General features: G+C 35.9%; 1 protein-coding gene across 8 annotated transcripts in view; it reads right to left on the minus strand.

Moving 5' to 3' along the window:
- The window catches only part of ASPH (aspartate beta-hydroxylase), a 117,962-nt gene that overhangs the window by 22,596 nt on the left and 78,905 nt on the right, over positions 1–16,461 (minus strand). For all 8 annotated transcript variants that reach the window (XM_082752671.1, XM_082752669.1, XM_082752670.1 and 5 more), the window contains 5 exons: positions 13,345–13,495; positions 11,760–11,896; positions 6,061–6,159; positions 5,269–5,358; positions 590–727 (listed from right to left, as the gene is read on the minus strand). In XM_082752671.1, the coding sequence (XP_082608797.1) occupies positions 590–727; positions 5,269–5,358; positions 6,061–6,159; positions 11,760–11,896; positions 13,345–13,495 (615 nt within the window). The remainder of the gene's footprint in view (positions 1–589; positions 728–5,268; positions 5,359–6,060; positions 6,160–11,759; positions 11,897–13,344; positions 13,496–16,461) is intronic.

Below are 16,461 nucleotides of genomic sequence, written 5' to 3' on the forward strand. Positions count from 1 at the left end.
TTTAAAAAATTATTACTGTTATTATTTTAGAATTATGAAAGATTTGCTTAAGGTTTAAAAACATGCAATTTTGAAAATATAAATTATTACTACGAATAGTAAATAAACTATATGTTTTGTATCAATTAGAATTTTAGTTCATTAAAGTTTTTTTTTATGCCATTATCTTTTACTGAATCCATCACTGGGAGACAAGTTTACACTTGTTTATTTTATGCAATTAAGAGATCCCAAGGAAGTCACCAAGTATTATATAAGGGACAGAGAACACAGCTTTTTCTGACTAAGCAAAAAATTCACAATGGTTGTCCCAGCCATTAGCAGTTTGACCTTATTTTGCATTTAAAACATTGCAGTAGTCTACCATGTAAATTTTGTATTTAGTAAATGTCCCCATCATCAATTATTAAAACATCTAAGCTCACTTTATAGTATCTTAGTTAAAACTAGCACTCAGTCCAAGACTGGTGTCCGGTACTCACAGGCAACAATTCAGATCTTATGAGTATTTTCTCTGCTTTGCACCTTAGATTACAGTTGTTATTAAAAAAGAAAATAAATTGAAGTAAACAGAAACAAACTCCCTTACCTTCACCAGTTCAGTATAACCAGTTTCCCTCGCTGTCCACCAAGGCTGAGCTTTCAGTCCCTTAACGTTGTAGAGGGAGCGCTGCCAGACTGATGCAAAATGACCTCTTTGATATCCAAGTTCATACCACTTGTATGCCTAGGAGATTGCATTTATTATCAAACAAATTCATATCAGCTGTTAACATGACATATAAAAACTTAGGCTCCTTTGGTAATAGGCTATCTATTTGGATGCTGGAGGTATTCTTCTAATGTACAGTAATAACAATTTCCTTTAAGGGGGAAAAAAATGAAAATCAACAATCCTAAAATACATCAAAGTCAGCCACAGCTATTTGGTTCAACGTTAGCAAAACAGGATAATCTCACAGTTGTTCACACTAAATATTTGTCAGTAACTTAGGCGTTCTCCTTGGACTTGGCAGATACAATTGTTTGTCTTCTTGGTCAGCCCTGATTTCTCTATGCTTCACTTTTACCTACAAATTAAAGATTTAATTTAATAACTTAATAAAAATTAAATGGCTCCCTTCCACTACCAACAGGGATGTTGTAGTGATGAAAACAATGCTGACTTTGTTACATGATTACATATATACTTCTGAGTTTTCTTTAAATATTTGTTCTCATACCAGAACTGAGCTGATGCTACTCATTTTGCTTATTTCCCCCTTAGTTCATGTAGTAAAAGCATACTGACGCTCAATGCCAGGCCTTAGTTTATCTTACTCTCCCTTTCCACAACTTGCTTTACCATTCAATACCAGCTGCAAAAGGAGGTTCTGCAAAGAAAGCAAATAAGATGCTTGGAAAGAAGAGGTCAAACAAGAGTAACGCTGGTCCATGAACAGAGGAAGCTACAAATATCTCCTTCCCATCCAGCATTGCCTTTTTTTTTTTTTTTTTTTTTTTTAAAAAAAAAGGAAATGCAAAAAAAATAAAAATACAAAAGATAAAAAAACTATATGCCAGGTCAGCTAAGCAGGGAGATAGGACAAGAAATTCAAAACAGAAGGAGAGAAGCAGGCAGCAATCTCCATTCTAAACAGAAATCATTCAAAAACCTTATTACCTGGAATCATCCGGAGTCCCTCTCTAGCTATACAACTTGAAACTCACACCTTTCCTTTCCAAATCTCCTTCAGCAAAGTGTCACACATCCAAACTCATACCAAGCTCTCCTACTTCTTCACCTAATCTGATATTTATTGTCTCACTCCACATTAGACAGCCTATAATATCAACCTTGTACTTCCAGTTCGTACTCTCCCACACATTATTATTCTTTCCCTGGCTGTACCCAGCTCCTTGCCAAGTTCTCAAAATAAAGCAAAACAATAAACAAACAAAACACACACGCACAAAACCAAACTCTACACTTTTCTTTCCAACAGGAACTTGCAAATCTGGACTAAACAATTGAAACAATTGTATGGTAGTTTCACTGCATGACTACTTATTCCTTGCATTTCAGAGTCCCTTCTATTCTAATTCAAGAGCAAATGCCAGTTGCCTATTCATCTGCCCACATTGATGCAAAGGGTAAAAAACTATTAAAGGCTTTCTAAAGCAAAAAGCACAATATTAACTTTTAAGAAGAATCGCCTCATGTATGTGTGTTAATGGAAAGTAAAATGTACAAACAAATAAGCCTATTCTAGGAGAAGACATTCATATCTGCGTATTATTTATGCCCACCTTGAAGCCAGTAAAGTAGAAGTAAAACCAAAATATTTTTTAGATACAAGCTGTCATGAGAACACTCTGTCTTACTATGACTTACTTAGTATTTACATACCATAAAGTAAACAAAAACTACTGAAAATTCTTCCTATAACGGATTATTTCTAAAAAAAACCCTCAAGTGTCATCTTATACATTTACCTATAGATCTTTCCTTTCAGATAAAAGGTAAGAAATAAATTAGGGTATTTTTGTTTTCAAATATTTGCATAACCTTTTATGCTGTTACCACAGATTATTTCTTTTTGAGAGTCTAGATTTTCTTCAAGCTTTAAAAAAATGGGGGACTCTAATATTTATGACTCTATTGAAGTATGAAGGAAAGGTTGCAGTAGAATGTTGTTTTACTCTATTTATCTGAAGTAAGGAAAAGCACCGTGGATAAACAGAATAACACCAGACAATATAGAAGCTTTCAACTTTTTCTCTAAATAAGCTTCTTAAAATGTATTGGTAAAAAAAATTACATATTACCTTTGAGTAATGCACAGTATATCTATAAAGCCTGATCTTATCTTGGTTAAGCCTCTGAAATGGAAGCCTTATTATTTATATAGTGTACGTTCCTCAAGACATAAGTTGTAATAGCAATAGGGTAACAATAGATTGTTCATGCTCACTGTATGAATTTATTTGCTGTGTTTGGAGTTAGCTCAAAAGAGAAGGGGGGTGAATTGCTTGTTTCAGCCACTGACAGATAAGTACGAATGTTGCTGTTCTTTAAGATCCATCAGCTATAATCATTATATATAATATTATTAATCCTTATTTATTTGAAGAATTGTTCTATGAGATTGCCTTTGACAGCATGGGGTACGATTATCCCACCCGTCCTTTCCAGTCCTGAGTTTCCATAAAATAACCTTTCTCTTCACATGCAGATCTTGGCAGTGGAAAAGACTAAATAATGACCACTGTCCTGTACAAGAGTATATCTTTGCCAGGAAATAAATTTTCTGATAAGCATTCAATTCATACATTCTCTGTGAACAACACTTTGTTCTGCAATACCTTCTACAACGTATTTTGTTGTTTTAATCAATTTGGCACTTGACCAAATTATAGCTGGAAAGATTATATACTCAATGCTGTTTCCCTACAACTTACCAAGACCACATTCATAAGTCCTAATTTAGCTCTAATAGATGAATGTTTACCTTCAGCAAACCTTCAGTGATAGCAATTTTACATGTTGCTTAAATATCGATCAGTCTCCTTGATTAAATCTTGAAGTTCAGTAAGTCTATGAAGGTCAGTTAAAAAAATACAAAGTAAAGTTTCAACTTTCCACAGATAAATTGAGCAGTCTCTGCTATACCAAGAAGTTCATTTGCCATTGATTAAAGCTCCTTCTACAGAAGATGTGACCATTAAGTCCATAAACATTAACATACAATTATCCCAGGGATTGGGCTGATGTATGTTAATTACATCTGTGTGGTATCTTTAGTCAAATTCTGTAATGGGATGCTCTAGGCTTAATCATTCAACCCAGAATATGTTATGGAAGTATTAAGTAAACCTTTTTGGTTTTCTGTTAAGAGAAGGACAGACAATGATTCAGGGTGGGGTAGGGGTGAAGGGGAGAAAGACAGACAGGTAAAGCAGACTGTGTGTGTGTAAAAAATAAATAAATAAATAAAATGAGGCCACCTAATTCTCACTTGAAAAATAACTTTTAAAATCAAAAAACTTCACTGGAAGAATATTTTACTGTAATTTCAAAGAAGGTGATTTAACTTAGAATTCAGATATTTCTCCATTTCAATATTCTAGACATATAATCTGTTTAAAGTGTAATAAAAGTTCCACATTCAATATATATGAAAATAATTTGATAAACTAGGCTCAAGAAAGAACACATACATAGGCTTTATGAAAGTCCCTTTGTCTGATTTGATATTGGAGAACTGCCTGTTTACTGGTCCAAGATACTAGGTGACCCTGCTTGAGATGGGTGTTGGGACTAAATGATCTCAGGAAGTCCCTTCAAACCTCAACTGTTCTGTGATTCTTTACAGTATTTTACCTACCAGTATTTCATATGTAGTACCAGAAAACAAGTTGAGCAACAATTTTCATATCTCTTTCCACTATACATTTTTATTCTTTTCACGTTTTTCACCTATGCACAAGGGTGTTTTTTTGTTGTTGTTTTGTTGTTATTTTTATTAAATTTATGCCCATAGTGTAGCTCATTACCAGCAACAGTTTCTTGCTTCTCGACTATAACAGCAGCACTATTTCACACATTCAGATTTGGCTTTCCTCAATTAATAAATTAGAAAAGCTTATGGTTTCCAGTAGCATGTATTTGTATTGGGCAAAATATCTGCTGAACAGATTTCTACTTTTCTGATCTGTTTATGGATTCAATGTTTGCACAAGTCCATTAACTCAGCCCACACATTCAGTCCTTTTATGGTCTTTTTGTATCACAGATATTGGTGCTCATGATCACTTTGGGAAAAAGAGAATGTTTAAAGAACACTTATCAGAGTTAGGAGAGAAATTCTATGCAGTGATATATTTAAGTCACTGCATTTTGATTCCAGTGGAAAAATCTTTGTCAAAAAGTGGTAGGAGCATAAAACAGACTGTAAAAATTCATTCAGTGAATTTCTGTTCTGTGTGTGTGTTTTTCTCCATCCCTTGGTACTAACAACTCCATGTAAACTTCAATAGTTCTGGTTAATTCTATGGAAAAATAAGGAATGCTAAGAGATTGTGTCATCATGCAAATGGAAGGTTTTATTATTGCTGGTGGTGGTTTGCTGTTTCGCTGTTGCTTATCTTGACCTCTACACATACACGCTGGATTGTTATTTCAAAGGGACTATTGACTTTTTGACATTGGGCCCATGCTCAAAAGTTTTTCTGGATTCTGCAGTCCACCAGAAATTTAGACTTATTAAGACCATATTACATGTGTACCTCTTTGTCTCCTATTCTCTGCAAGGCATCTCCCAGATGAAAGTAAAAGCGTCCATCATCTGTGCCAGGGTCACCAGACTCCAGTCCTTCCTAAAATAATAATAATAATAAAACTAATAGTAACAATTGTAATAATACATATGTAAAAGAATAAGTTTAAAAGAATTTTAATAGGACTTCCAACAGTGTTTACTTGGTCACCATATATAGTTTATCAACTCTATGCAAGAGACAGGCTATGAAATTGGCTATAAAATATAACTACCATGGTAACTAGGAACTTAGGTTGAATGGATACAACATACGAGTAAAAAGCCACTGAGAAATTCTATCAGTTTGCCAAATCCCCCATTCACTCCAAGAGAGAGGTGTATTCAAAGACTGATACTTCCCCCCAGACACATACACAAGCATTTTAGAAACATGGATATTTTAAATTAAGCTTTTATTTGTAGTATTTCTCTCCAAACACTCAAACATATACATGCCCTCTCTGGATCTTTCAAGAACCTTAACTTTACAGCATACTGCTAGCCTCAAAAGAATTTGAGAATCATAGTTGTGTGATTCAGGTTATCTGACTAATATTTTATTACTTGATATTTATGAATTGAAAAATATCAGTATTCAAGTTTGTTCCAATTTGTTGGCAGTGATAGAGCAATACAACACCAATGCTTAGCTTAAACTGGAATTTGTAATTAGAATGCTTCTAGCTTGGCACATTTTATATATTCTGATTATGTTTTTCTGCTGGTAAAAGATCTACTTTAAATGAGGGAAGAAAAATACCTTTAGATAGGGTATGCTCTCTGCTATCTTGTTTTCTGCCTTCAGGATGAAGCCATAATGTACTTTGGCAAAGCCATCATTTGGAGCCAGTCGTAGAACCTGTTTGAGTGCAAATTAATTAAATACTCATGCAAGAATCTATAAAAATTAACAAACCTGTGTACATACTACTATTTAGTGATGCAGTGAAATTTGCTTCCACAAGGACACTCAGATAAATTCTTGGCTTGCCTGTACTTCTACTTTTCTGCTTATGTCTTTCTCCAGAATAACCTATTACAAGACAAACTTTGAAGTCTCATAAATAAAATTAATCCAACTGGAACCTCTGAATTGTATTATTTTCTTATTGTCCTTACTTCTCTACCTCCTCTCTTGAGTTAGAGCATACTAAGTTATAGAATCAACACCATTAATTAACACTTAGATCCCAGGTTTGCCTAATGTAAAAGAAGGCAGTTGCTCTTTGAACACGTCTACAGCACATTCATTGGAAGCATAGTGTAGCAACATACCTGAAATAGTTTAAAATTAGACAGGTTTATGTTGGTGGCAAACTAGTCTTGGCAACAGAGAATACATGATGCTGAGAAGCACAGTAGCTACTATTTAGAAATACTGTGAAATAATGCTTGTATCGCGAGATGTGACTGTTCAGACCCTGGGAATGTAAAGGCAATTCTCAGCACGACAGTAAACTGAATCACTCTTTTGGAAGAGCTTAAATTTTCTTGGCCAAGACAAAACTATCAGAAGGTAATGTAAGGTCGAATAGTGATTCAAGTGATTGAATCCTCAAGTGATTCAGTGTACTTTCACTTTTCCAGAAGGTGATGGGTAAATTATTCTTCTATAGTTGTGTGCTGCATTCTTTAACCAACACTTACTGCGTTCAGTTAAGCTAAAAGATTTTGCACCCTGAATGTCTAGGTCAACATTTAGATAATATCTGAGATACAAACTAAATTAGATAACTTTGCAGAAAAGGCAAACCCATGAGCAAATAAGAAATCTGATGTTAGTTAGGCACAGATGGGAATTTCACAGAGACTGTGTAAAAGAAAGATTTCTGAGTACATGGAAAGCTGTAGGAAAGGATCGCTGTGTGGGAGTGTGTTTCAGGGAAAGGAAGTGTGTAGCTGGCTGGACTGTGTTCTGAAACATACTCCCAACAGTAACGGGATAATTTAAGTTCACCTGGTCTGCCTCAACCAAGGGGGAAATTACAGAATGTCTTGATCTACTTTCCAGTTCCACATTTTTATGGTGTGTGTGTATGCGTGCATATATATATATATATATATATATATATATATATATATATATATATAAATAAAACATATATACATATTCAGTATAATTTGTAGCTCCATGTGATGTCAATTACATGGTCAAGATCTGTTCCTAAACCTCCTCTCTCCTCAAAATAAGGATGGACGGTTTAATCAGGAGAGATCTTCAATTTGTGGGGATCAGCACAAGTGCCTGGGAACGAGTGGAGGTCATTCAGGGGCTGATACCTGCTGAGTGTCTAGCACAGTTACTAAATAAAAAACAAGGGACAGGAGCAATTTTTCCTGTCTAAATTCATTTCTGAAGCTACCAAACTTATGCCATGCATAAAATGTCTGCATACATTACAGCCATTCCCCTCTGCCTTTTCTAGTCACTGTCTAACCTAATTCTTCAATCAAAATAATTACAAGCAAACCCATAACAAGTCCTCTGGGCAAAATTCTCTGCTTTCTCAAACCTTATTACACACAGACTACATCTGAGCAAAAACAAGATCATCGCTATGTTGGTATAAATGCTGTGAGTTAAAAATAGCAGTATTTCACTTCTCCCTCCCCTCCCCCCCCTGAAAATAAGCTACTATGAAGGAACAATCACTTTGAGAATCTGAAGTCTATAATACAGTACTTTATTAGCAAAAAATGAACTTGGCGATTCATCATAAGGATGAGCTTGACCACTAATATGATACCACCGTATGAATCTTATACATTTTGACTAAAGTATTTTGTGTAGAATCATTTTGATCCACAAATCCGTACCTGCAGGGTGAAATAAAAATGACTGACAGAAATATTTATTAACCATATAATTTCATTACATTTCCTTTAACTATAGGATAAAGCTATCTGATTAATTAAGACAGAATAGAATTTTCTATATTACAGTTCATTTAAACCATGCCGAGTTGCATTAAGGCAAGATCTACATTCAGAGCCCCTAAAGAGAACTGAAGAGAAACAATCAGCAGAAATTACACTGGAAGTATTTAATGTAAATTGTATTACTCTGTTGCTGTTGCTGCATGCAATATTAATTATGTTTAAAAATAAGTTTTACTAAAATGCTCATTGCCCATTAAATATTAATCATGAATATAGAAATTAACCTCTGGGGCTATCAATGGCTAATTAGCCATGGCAGAGTACTGTGTTTGTGTAGATATTTTTCTTCTGGTACCTGAGATAGTTCATTCAGAGCTGTCTTATGTGTGTCTATACACTGCTGCACTGAGGTCTCGCAGCCATGCATCTTCAATGCAGCAATGCTCAGAAGAGCAGGCAAAAAAAAGTGCTAAGGTCACTTCACATAGTCTTCTAACAAAGTTCTTTCCCACAGTGTTTTATCATAATCTGTAGATCTCTGAAAACAAAAATAGCGCTAAAATCTATGAGGACTACTGTTAACATAATGTTTTCATATCTCTAAGCATAATGTTCAAAAAGAAAATATGTTAATACTTGGCAAAATTGAAATCCTCACCAGTTGGAAACCATTTTCCATTTGCTGTTCAGCAGAAAGTCTGGCAAAGGCATACTAAAAAAGTATTTTGTATCAGTTAAATTATACTATACTACAGCTGTAAGTACACAACTCTCTTGATTTGAAGTTCAGCATTTTATATACTTCACTTCTAAAGCTAAGAGAAAGAAAAGACTTTTGAAATAAAAAAAATCATAACACTTCAGCTGCAAAGATAAACAAAGTGGGTAAAACAATTTTAAAATGATTTAATTGGTTCCCAGTATTTAAATCTGGCTATACAAAAATAAAAATAAAATAACCAAGCTGGCTATTAAATGTAAAGAAGAAAGTTTTCATTCATTAGGATTCCTTGGGCATCTATTCATCTATTGCATTTCTTAGAGATAACGTCAGCTAGTTAGTCTGGTTTGAAACAGTGATGTAATCCCAAAGTAAAACAGAGTGCCTGTGAAGAGTCTAGCCAGTTATCAATCTTGGAATGGTTTGGGTTGGGAGGGACCTTAAAGATCATTTAACTGCAGACCCTCTGCCATAGGCAGGAATGCCACCCACTAGATCAGATTGCCCAGGGCCTCATCCAATCTGGTCATGAACACCTCCAGGGACGGGGCATCCACAGCTCCTCTGGGCAACCTGTTCCAGTGCCTCACCATCCTCTGAGTGAAGAGTCTCCTCCTAATCTCTAATCTAATTCTCCCCTCTTTTAGTTTAAAGCCATTGTTAACCCATGCATAACATACAGACAACACTGAATTTAGACCAAAATGTTACGGCACGAAGCAAACAAAGACATCAATACCTATTACAGGAGAATCTAGCAGACTCACTGCAAATGGGAAATCTGGAGGCTAGATCCTCCTGCACAGAGAAGTGTCCAACTGCTCTTTTTGCTCCTCAGGCAAGTTCCCAAGTACCATGTACAAAAGTTAGACAACAACAAAGAAAGGAATTAGAATCAGCAACAAGCAGAGCCTATAGTTGAACATGAGGTATTTTCTCTTCAGGATGGGTCCTGTGCTCTGCTCTCTCTTCCTAAATGGCCATGTCCTTTGCGTTAAAAAATACTTGAATAAAGTGCATTAATATCCTTACAGTGGAAAACAGAACTGAGGATTCTTAAATACTGGAGGCATCTACTCTGCAGCACTGGGTTTAAGCTCTTGTCTGTGCTGTCTTCTGTTTCCTATCAAATGACTACTTTGTTCTATGCTAGTGAGAAGAAGGGCTAAATCACACTAAAAAAGTTTCCCAGGTTTTTAAAAAATCATGAGAAGAGGAAGATGTCTCCTGGAGGCCAGCAGAACAACTTTTCGTAGTTTACTGACACTTTATTGACTAGGCACAGGGCCTTGGCACCTATGGTAGGAGCTCCAAACCATATGTCAATCACTTTCTAATTAAGCATTGCAACAGCTGAGTGAAGCACTCAAGAGCAGACCATATGGTCCCTGAGCAATCTGCCCAAAATCACTTAAGCTTTTGGTATAACCAAGAATAAAAGCAGTTGCACATGAGATTCTGCCCGTTTCCTTGGCCATATTTCCTTTCACAAAATTCTTCATGTAAATTTATCTCTAATTACAACAAAGGAAAAAAAAACACATTAATGTGTTAGAATTCATTCTGAGGAAAAGTCAGAATATGGATAAAATCTGCACAATTTCTAAAGAGGTTACATCCAAATCCTTTTAAAAAATACTTATTTGTTGCTCTTCTACAAGGGCAGAACATCACTGTGATCTATTTCATTGGCTAATGAACTGTAACACAGCATAATTATACTGGACAAAATCTATGAAGCAAGTAAAACAATATATTGGAACCAGACCAGTTCTTATTTCGCATATCTATTCTTAATCAGAACAGCATACACTTTTTCTGAAGTATACCAAACTCAATATCAGTTATACAGCAAACTCATTACCTTCTTCCAATTATAAAAAATCCTGACTATTGATTTTAAGAAATTCTAACATCTACATTGTTTGCAGCAAAATACCGAAAAATTGCAAAGGAAAACCTTTCCCCAAAGCAGTTTTGTTTGTTTGTTTTTTACATTCCTTGCAGTTTGAGAAGCAGGTTTTGTTAATATAATCAATCTTTAGAAGACAACATTTCCAATCCTCAGAAAAATTTTGACAGCAGGCCAAAATTATTATGCAGAAGTGCACTACACAGGGACCTACAAAGTAGCCAAAATAAAGCAAACAGTATTCTGGAAACACCTGCAACTGTCAGATGAACTTGAGAAAAAATGGTATTATTAGGGTTTGGCTCCTGCTTCCAACCATGCAGCTAAATGTCCTACTTCCCTTTGAGAAACCATCTGAGATAAGAATCCCCTCAGACTTCCAGATGTGGGGAACTGAAAACTGGGCCTTTATTCTCAGGAGGTGGTACTAATCATGCTGACTTGTCCTCAGTCTATGTAACCACTCAATTACAGAACTGCTCCTGTACTAAACAAACATTGGAACAAGTGTGCCAACATCAACAAGATCATCTCTGATCAGGTTCTGATAGCTTTTGTTCTACCAGTTACATCAAGTTCTGCATCTAGTTTGAGAGTTTCCAGATGGTAATGGGGTTTTAACGCTTCCTGGCAGTGAACTTTTTTCCACGGTATGGAGGACAGCAATATAAATCCAACAAACCAGCCACATTATAAATATCATGAAAGGAAACAACAACAAAAAAAGAAAAGGAAAAAAAAAAACATTTAGGTTGCCTACGATCCTGAAATAGCTATGTATCATGTGGCTATGAGAGTACTCAAACACTTTATTCACATGGATAAAGATGGTGTTCCTGTAGTTCCTGTAAAATGTTTCACAACTAAAGAAGTTAAAAGCAGGCAACCTTTAAAAGAAACGTATGAATGTAAATCATTTTTTTCCTCTGCTAAAATGGAAGCTCACCTCTTCATAAACTTTCTTGGCATTGCTGTTGTCTCCTATCAAGAGGTAACCAACACCAAGGTCATTCTTGAATGACGTATCACTGGGAAACAGATGAACTAATTTCTGTAGAGTAACCAGGGAACTTCTCATGCGACCTAATTTAATTGAACAAGACTTCATTACAGCTATGGTTATGAGTAACAGTAGTAAGATGCACAACATCTAGAAAAACATAAACCAGTGCCAGGTGTTTCATTTTCACAAGAGATCACAAGGCAGAACTTGAGAAAAGACTTATGCAGATAGGAATATATTCATCTGCTTGGCTGTCACATGGGGTGTAGTCATACAAGGAATACTGTACATAACCACTCAGAATGTGTATCCTGCAGTGTTATGGTAGCCTCTAGTGGAGAACAGTTCACAGTGTAGCTGTAACAACATTATTTAAGCTTTGGCTGCTCTTTCATATGTAGATGTCAAAGTGCTCAACAAAACCAGGTAAACATATCAAAACAAACTTAGTCTTAATTAACTTAAGTAATTAAACACATTTTAAAAATGATAAGTGACAATTACACTGAAATTAATCATGATTTACATGTTTAAAATTAAATACATGATTCATCAGCTTCCCAGATGAGGTATTACTGAACAACAAAATCAATCTAAGTCAATATTAAAAGGCAGTACATAGGAACAGAACTCTTCTCCTGCTGAAATCTGCTGTGCTTTATGTTCTGATCAGCACTTCTTGCACATCACAGAACTGAGATCTAAAGTTTCAGATGGATTCATTATATTTCATTACCTCATTTTTAGAGTTCCAACTTCAGATTTTCACTCCCTGACAAACACACCTCAAATCTAGCTCATTTTTACTGGGTATTAACCACTTCTTAAAATGTGGCTTTTCAATCTATGGCTGGACATTCAAAACAAACACACTCAAAAACATTAGAAAGTGGCATTCAAGATGTCATGCTGGACATTCATTCCTTTGTCTCTGACACAAATTCATTGAAAGGTTTGTATTTTGGAGCTTTTATCAGTGATATTGTGATAAAACACTTGTGTGATCACCAGGACCAAGTTTTCCTATTTTTCTTTACAGGAAACTGCAATGTAAATATGAGACGTGGGAAGGTTTCCTAAACTGTCAACAGAAGGAAAACCTCATAAATTAAAACATTATCCCTCAATTTAATTCTGTTTTTCTCTATGGTTACTGTAAGTTTATCCTGGGTATGTTCACTTTGTGTATGTCATCAATTTCCCTGTGATTTTCCTCTGCTTCAGTAGAAAAAGAACATTTCCTTCTTTCTCTGTCAAGATATATATATATATATATATATATATATATATATATTTAACCATCTCCCATCATAGGTTTACATGACAACTAGCGCACTGCTGTCTACAGACACTGCTGTCATACAAGCTGTACACTAGCAAATTTTTAAAGATTTTTCATAAACATTTAGGAGATTAGAAACACAACTACTGAAAGTTTAATGGAATTAGCACTTTTAAGTCCTTAGTGATCTTCTGAAAGTCTTGCTCACAGAACTTCCACAATTTTTACACCATCCTCATATCTTACCAAGAAATTGCTGCCTGTCAGCTTCTCGTTTCAGGCTCAGTTTTATCAGATCTGAAGGGACATTTGGCAGACTAACCACCTCATCATAGGTGTTGATGGCTTTTTGCAGTATCTCATTACTTCTCATTTTCTCAGCTAAGTCGTCTTCAGACTAGAGAGAATCACAAAACTATTATTAGAACATATAATAATCTCTTGTTTTTAGAATAATTTAACTTTAAACACAAACTATGCAATTGTTAGGTTATGGTAATCATTTTAAAATTCTATTTAATCTATACAACTTTTGACATAACAATGGAAAACTCATTTGGTTGAGCTTTGTGATAAAGTAAATTAGAAGCACTGCTGATTCTTGTTTCCTGCAAACTGATTAAAAGCATAAGAAAATTTGCACCTAAAACATACAGCATCATGCCTTGTGTTTACATTCACACTCATTTTTGGTTAATATTTGCAGAAGTCACAATTTCTGCTTTTGAAAATAAATGAAGCAATCTGTTTCAATTATATGGAAGAAATGTAATTTGCTGCCTACAGATTATTTCTATACTAAGTCTTGTGCTGACAGCAGTACACAGAAAAACACACCAACAAGCTTTCTCATACATTCTTACATAAAGTCATTTACACTTTTTCTTAGAACAAACAACTAGGAATTGGCTTTACTCTTGCATATGTTGATATAATATCTACCACATAACTCTTTCAGAACTTAAATTTGTTTATCAAGTTCAGGAGCAGGCCAGAAGATATATCAGATTTCTACTGTGAAATTACAGCTTCAGTGATGTCAAATAGAGCTACTACTGATTTCACCTGTGGAATGTCATTTTTATAATTTGTTTCCACAATTGAAAAAAATGAGACTATATCTCAAACTGTAAATAGAAAAAGAATAGAAATTCTTACTTGTCAATTCATTGTTGTATCAATCACATTATTTAAACAACTTCAACTGCATTAAGTCTAATAAGTAGGTAATATCTGGAATCTTTTTGAACTTCATCCACTACTTTTTTATTCCCCTCAAGCTATTTTGAAACTGAATATGAACAATATTAAACAATATTGTTACACAGCCAACAGTTGATCAGTTGGTTTCACAGATAAACTCTTCCTTTTTTTTTTTTTTTTTTGAGGTTACTTATTTTTCTGATGTATATTCAGTAGGAAATTTGATTTTCCTTTTTTTTTTTTTTTGAGAGAGAATTGCAGGGTAAAGAATAGTAAAAGATAAATAAGGAAGAGGCAAAAATTGTCACTGTAAAATCTGATTAAATTCACCACTATAGATGTTGTAAATCACTAAGAGACTTAAGATCTATCTATTGTTCTTTTCAGCCCTAAAGATATTAACTATTTCTGCAGAATATTTTCCATCTGGCCTAAGTGTAGGTCCAGAAATCAAATTAGAAACTACTCAAAGTTTTGAAGAACACTTCTAATTATGCAATCCTTTGCAGTTTTGGGGGAAAAACAGTTGCCTTTTACAGTTATTAAAACATGGAGAAAAATGAATCCTCGTGCCTTATTATAATTAGAATCAATAAAATTAGCATATAACATTGGCTCATGGTTCACAGGAAAGGGGAAGTACATACAAGTGGTAAATTCCTGGACTTTACTGTTATACTTCGCTGCAGTTATACCTTTAGGTAGTAATGAGAGAGAAATTTGATGTGTTGCATCAGTATAAATACCCATTTAAAAGTAACACTGTTACGATGTAAATCCTAAGAATAATCCATCTGTCAGTGAAGCCCATAATTTTCTCATTCTTGTCGAACAGCTTCATCTTACACATACTGAATTCATAAAGATTGACATTGGTCATGTCAATACAAGTAGTCAGTAAAAAGACTTTCAGTAAAGAGACTGAAAATATATTCTCTTAGATATAATGAGTCATAAAAATATAAACTAATAAAAGTAAAAACAGAGTTAAGTCCATTACATATTGTATTGAGTTTGTGTGGCAAGGTTTTGGTAGCAGGGGGGCTGCAGGGGTGGCCTCTGTGAGCAGCGCCCAGCAGCTGTCCCATTTCAGATCAGAGCCAGCCCCAGACGGCTCCAAAAGGTACCTGCCACTGGCCAGAGCTGAGCCAGGGAGCAATGCTGGCTGGGCCTCTGGGAGGGCAAATCTAAGTAAAGGGAAAAAAAAAATCACTGAACAACAGCAATTGACAGAGTGAGGAGCAGCCCTGCAGCCCCCAAGGTCAGTGCAGCAGGAGGGCAGGAGGTGCTCCAGGCAGGCAGCAGCAGTTCCCCTGCAGCCTGTGGAGAGGCCCCTGGTGGAGCAGGCTGTCCCCCTGCAGCCCATGGGTCCCACATGGAGCAGATCTCCACGCTGCAGCCCGTGGAGGAGCCCCCGGTGGAGCAGGTGGATGTGGCAGGAGCTGCTGCCTTTGAGGAACCCATGCTGGGGCAATCTGTTTCTGAAGGTTGGACCCCATGTTACAGACCCAAATTTGGAGTAGTTCTTGAAGAGCTGCTGCCTGTGGGCAGCCCCCACAGGCTGAGTTTGGGAAGGTGGGCATCCCGTGGGAGGGACCACACGTGGAGCAGGGACAGAGAGGTACCATGAAGGCGAGGCAGACACACACCGTCAGGGACTGACCGCAGCCCCATTCCCAGGTGCTGCTCAGGCAGAGGATGTCGAAGAGGGTGGGTGGGGGCAAGGTACCTTTAGCTTACTTTTAGTTTCTCACTGTTCTAGCCTGTTAGCAATAGGCAACAAACTATATTCATCTCCCTATGCTGAGTCTGTTTAGCCTGTGATGGTACTTAGTGTGCGATCTCCCTGACATTACTTCAACTCATGAGCCCTTTTTCATCATGTTTTCTCTCCCTGTTCATTTGAGGAGGTGGAGTGAGAGAGCATTGTGGTGGAGATTAGCTAGCCATCAGGATGAAGCTGCCACACATGTACAAACTTAAATTGTCTCCTACTAAACAGGTAAATAGCTTAGCAGATCCCTCATAGAGTATTTAAGTATTTGGTCTACTGTGTATCAAGTGCTTGTGTAACAGTTTCTTTGGATTATTGTGGCTTGGTTTTAGCTTGATTATTATTAACCAAATGAAAACTGGTTGTGACTGAAGTTCGAGTGCCTC

The sequence above is a fragment of the Aythya marila genome (assembly GCF_965140915.1).
Source record: "Aythya marila genome assembly, chromosome: 2".
Lineage (NCBI taxonomy): Eukaryota > Metazoa > Chordata > Aves > Anseriformes > Anatidae > Aythya > Aythya marila.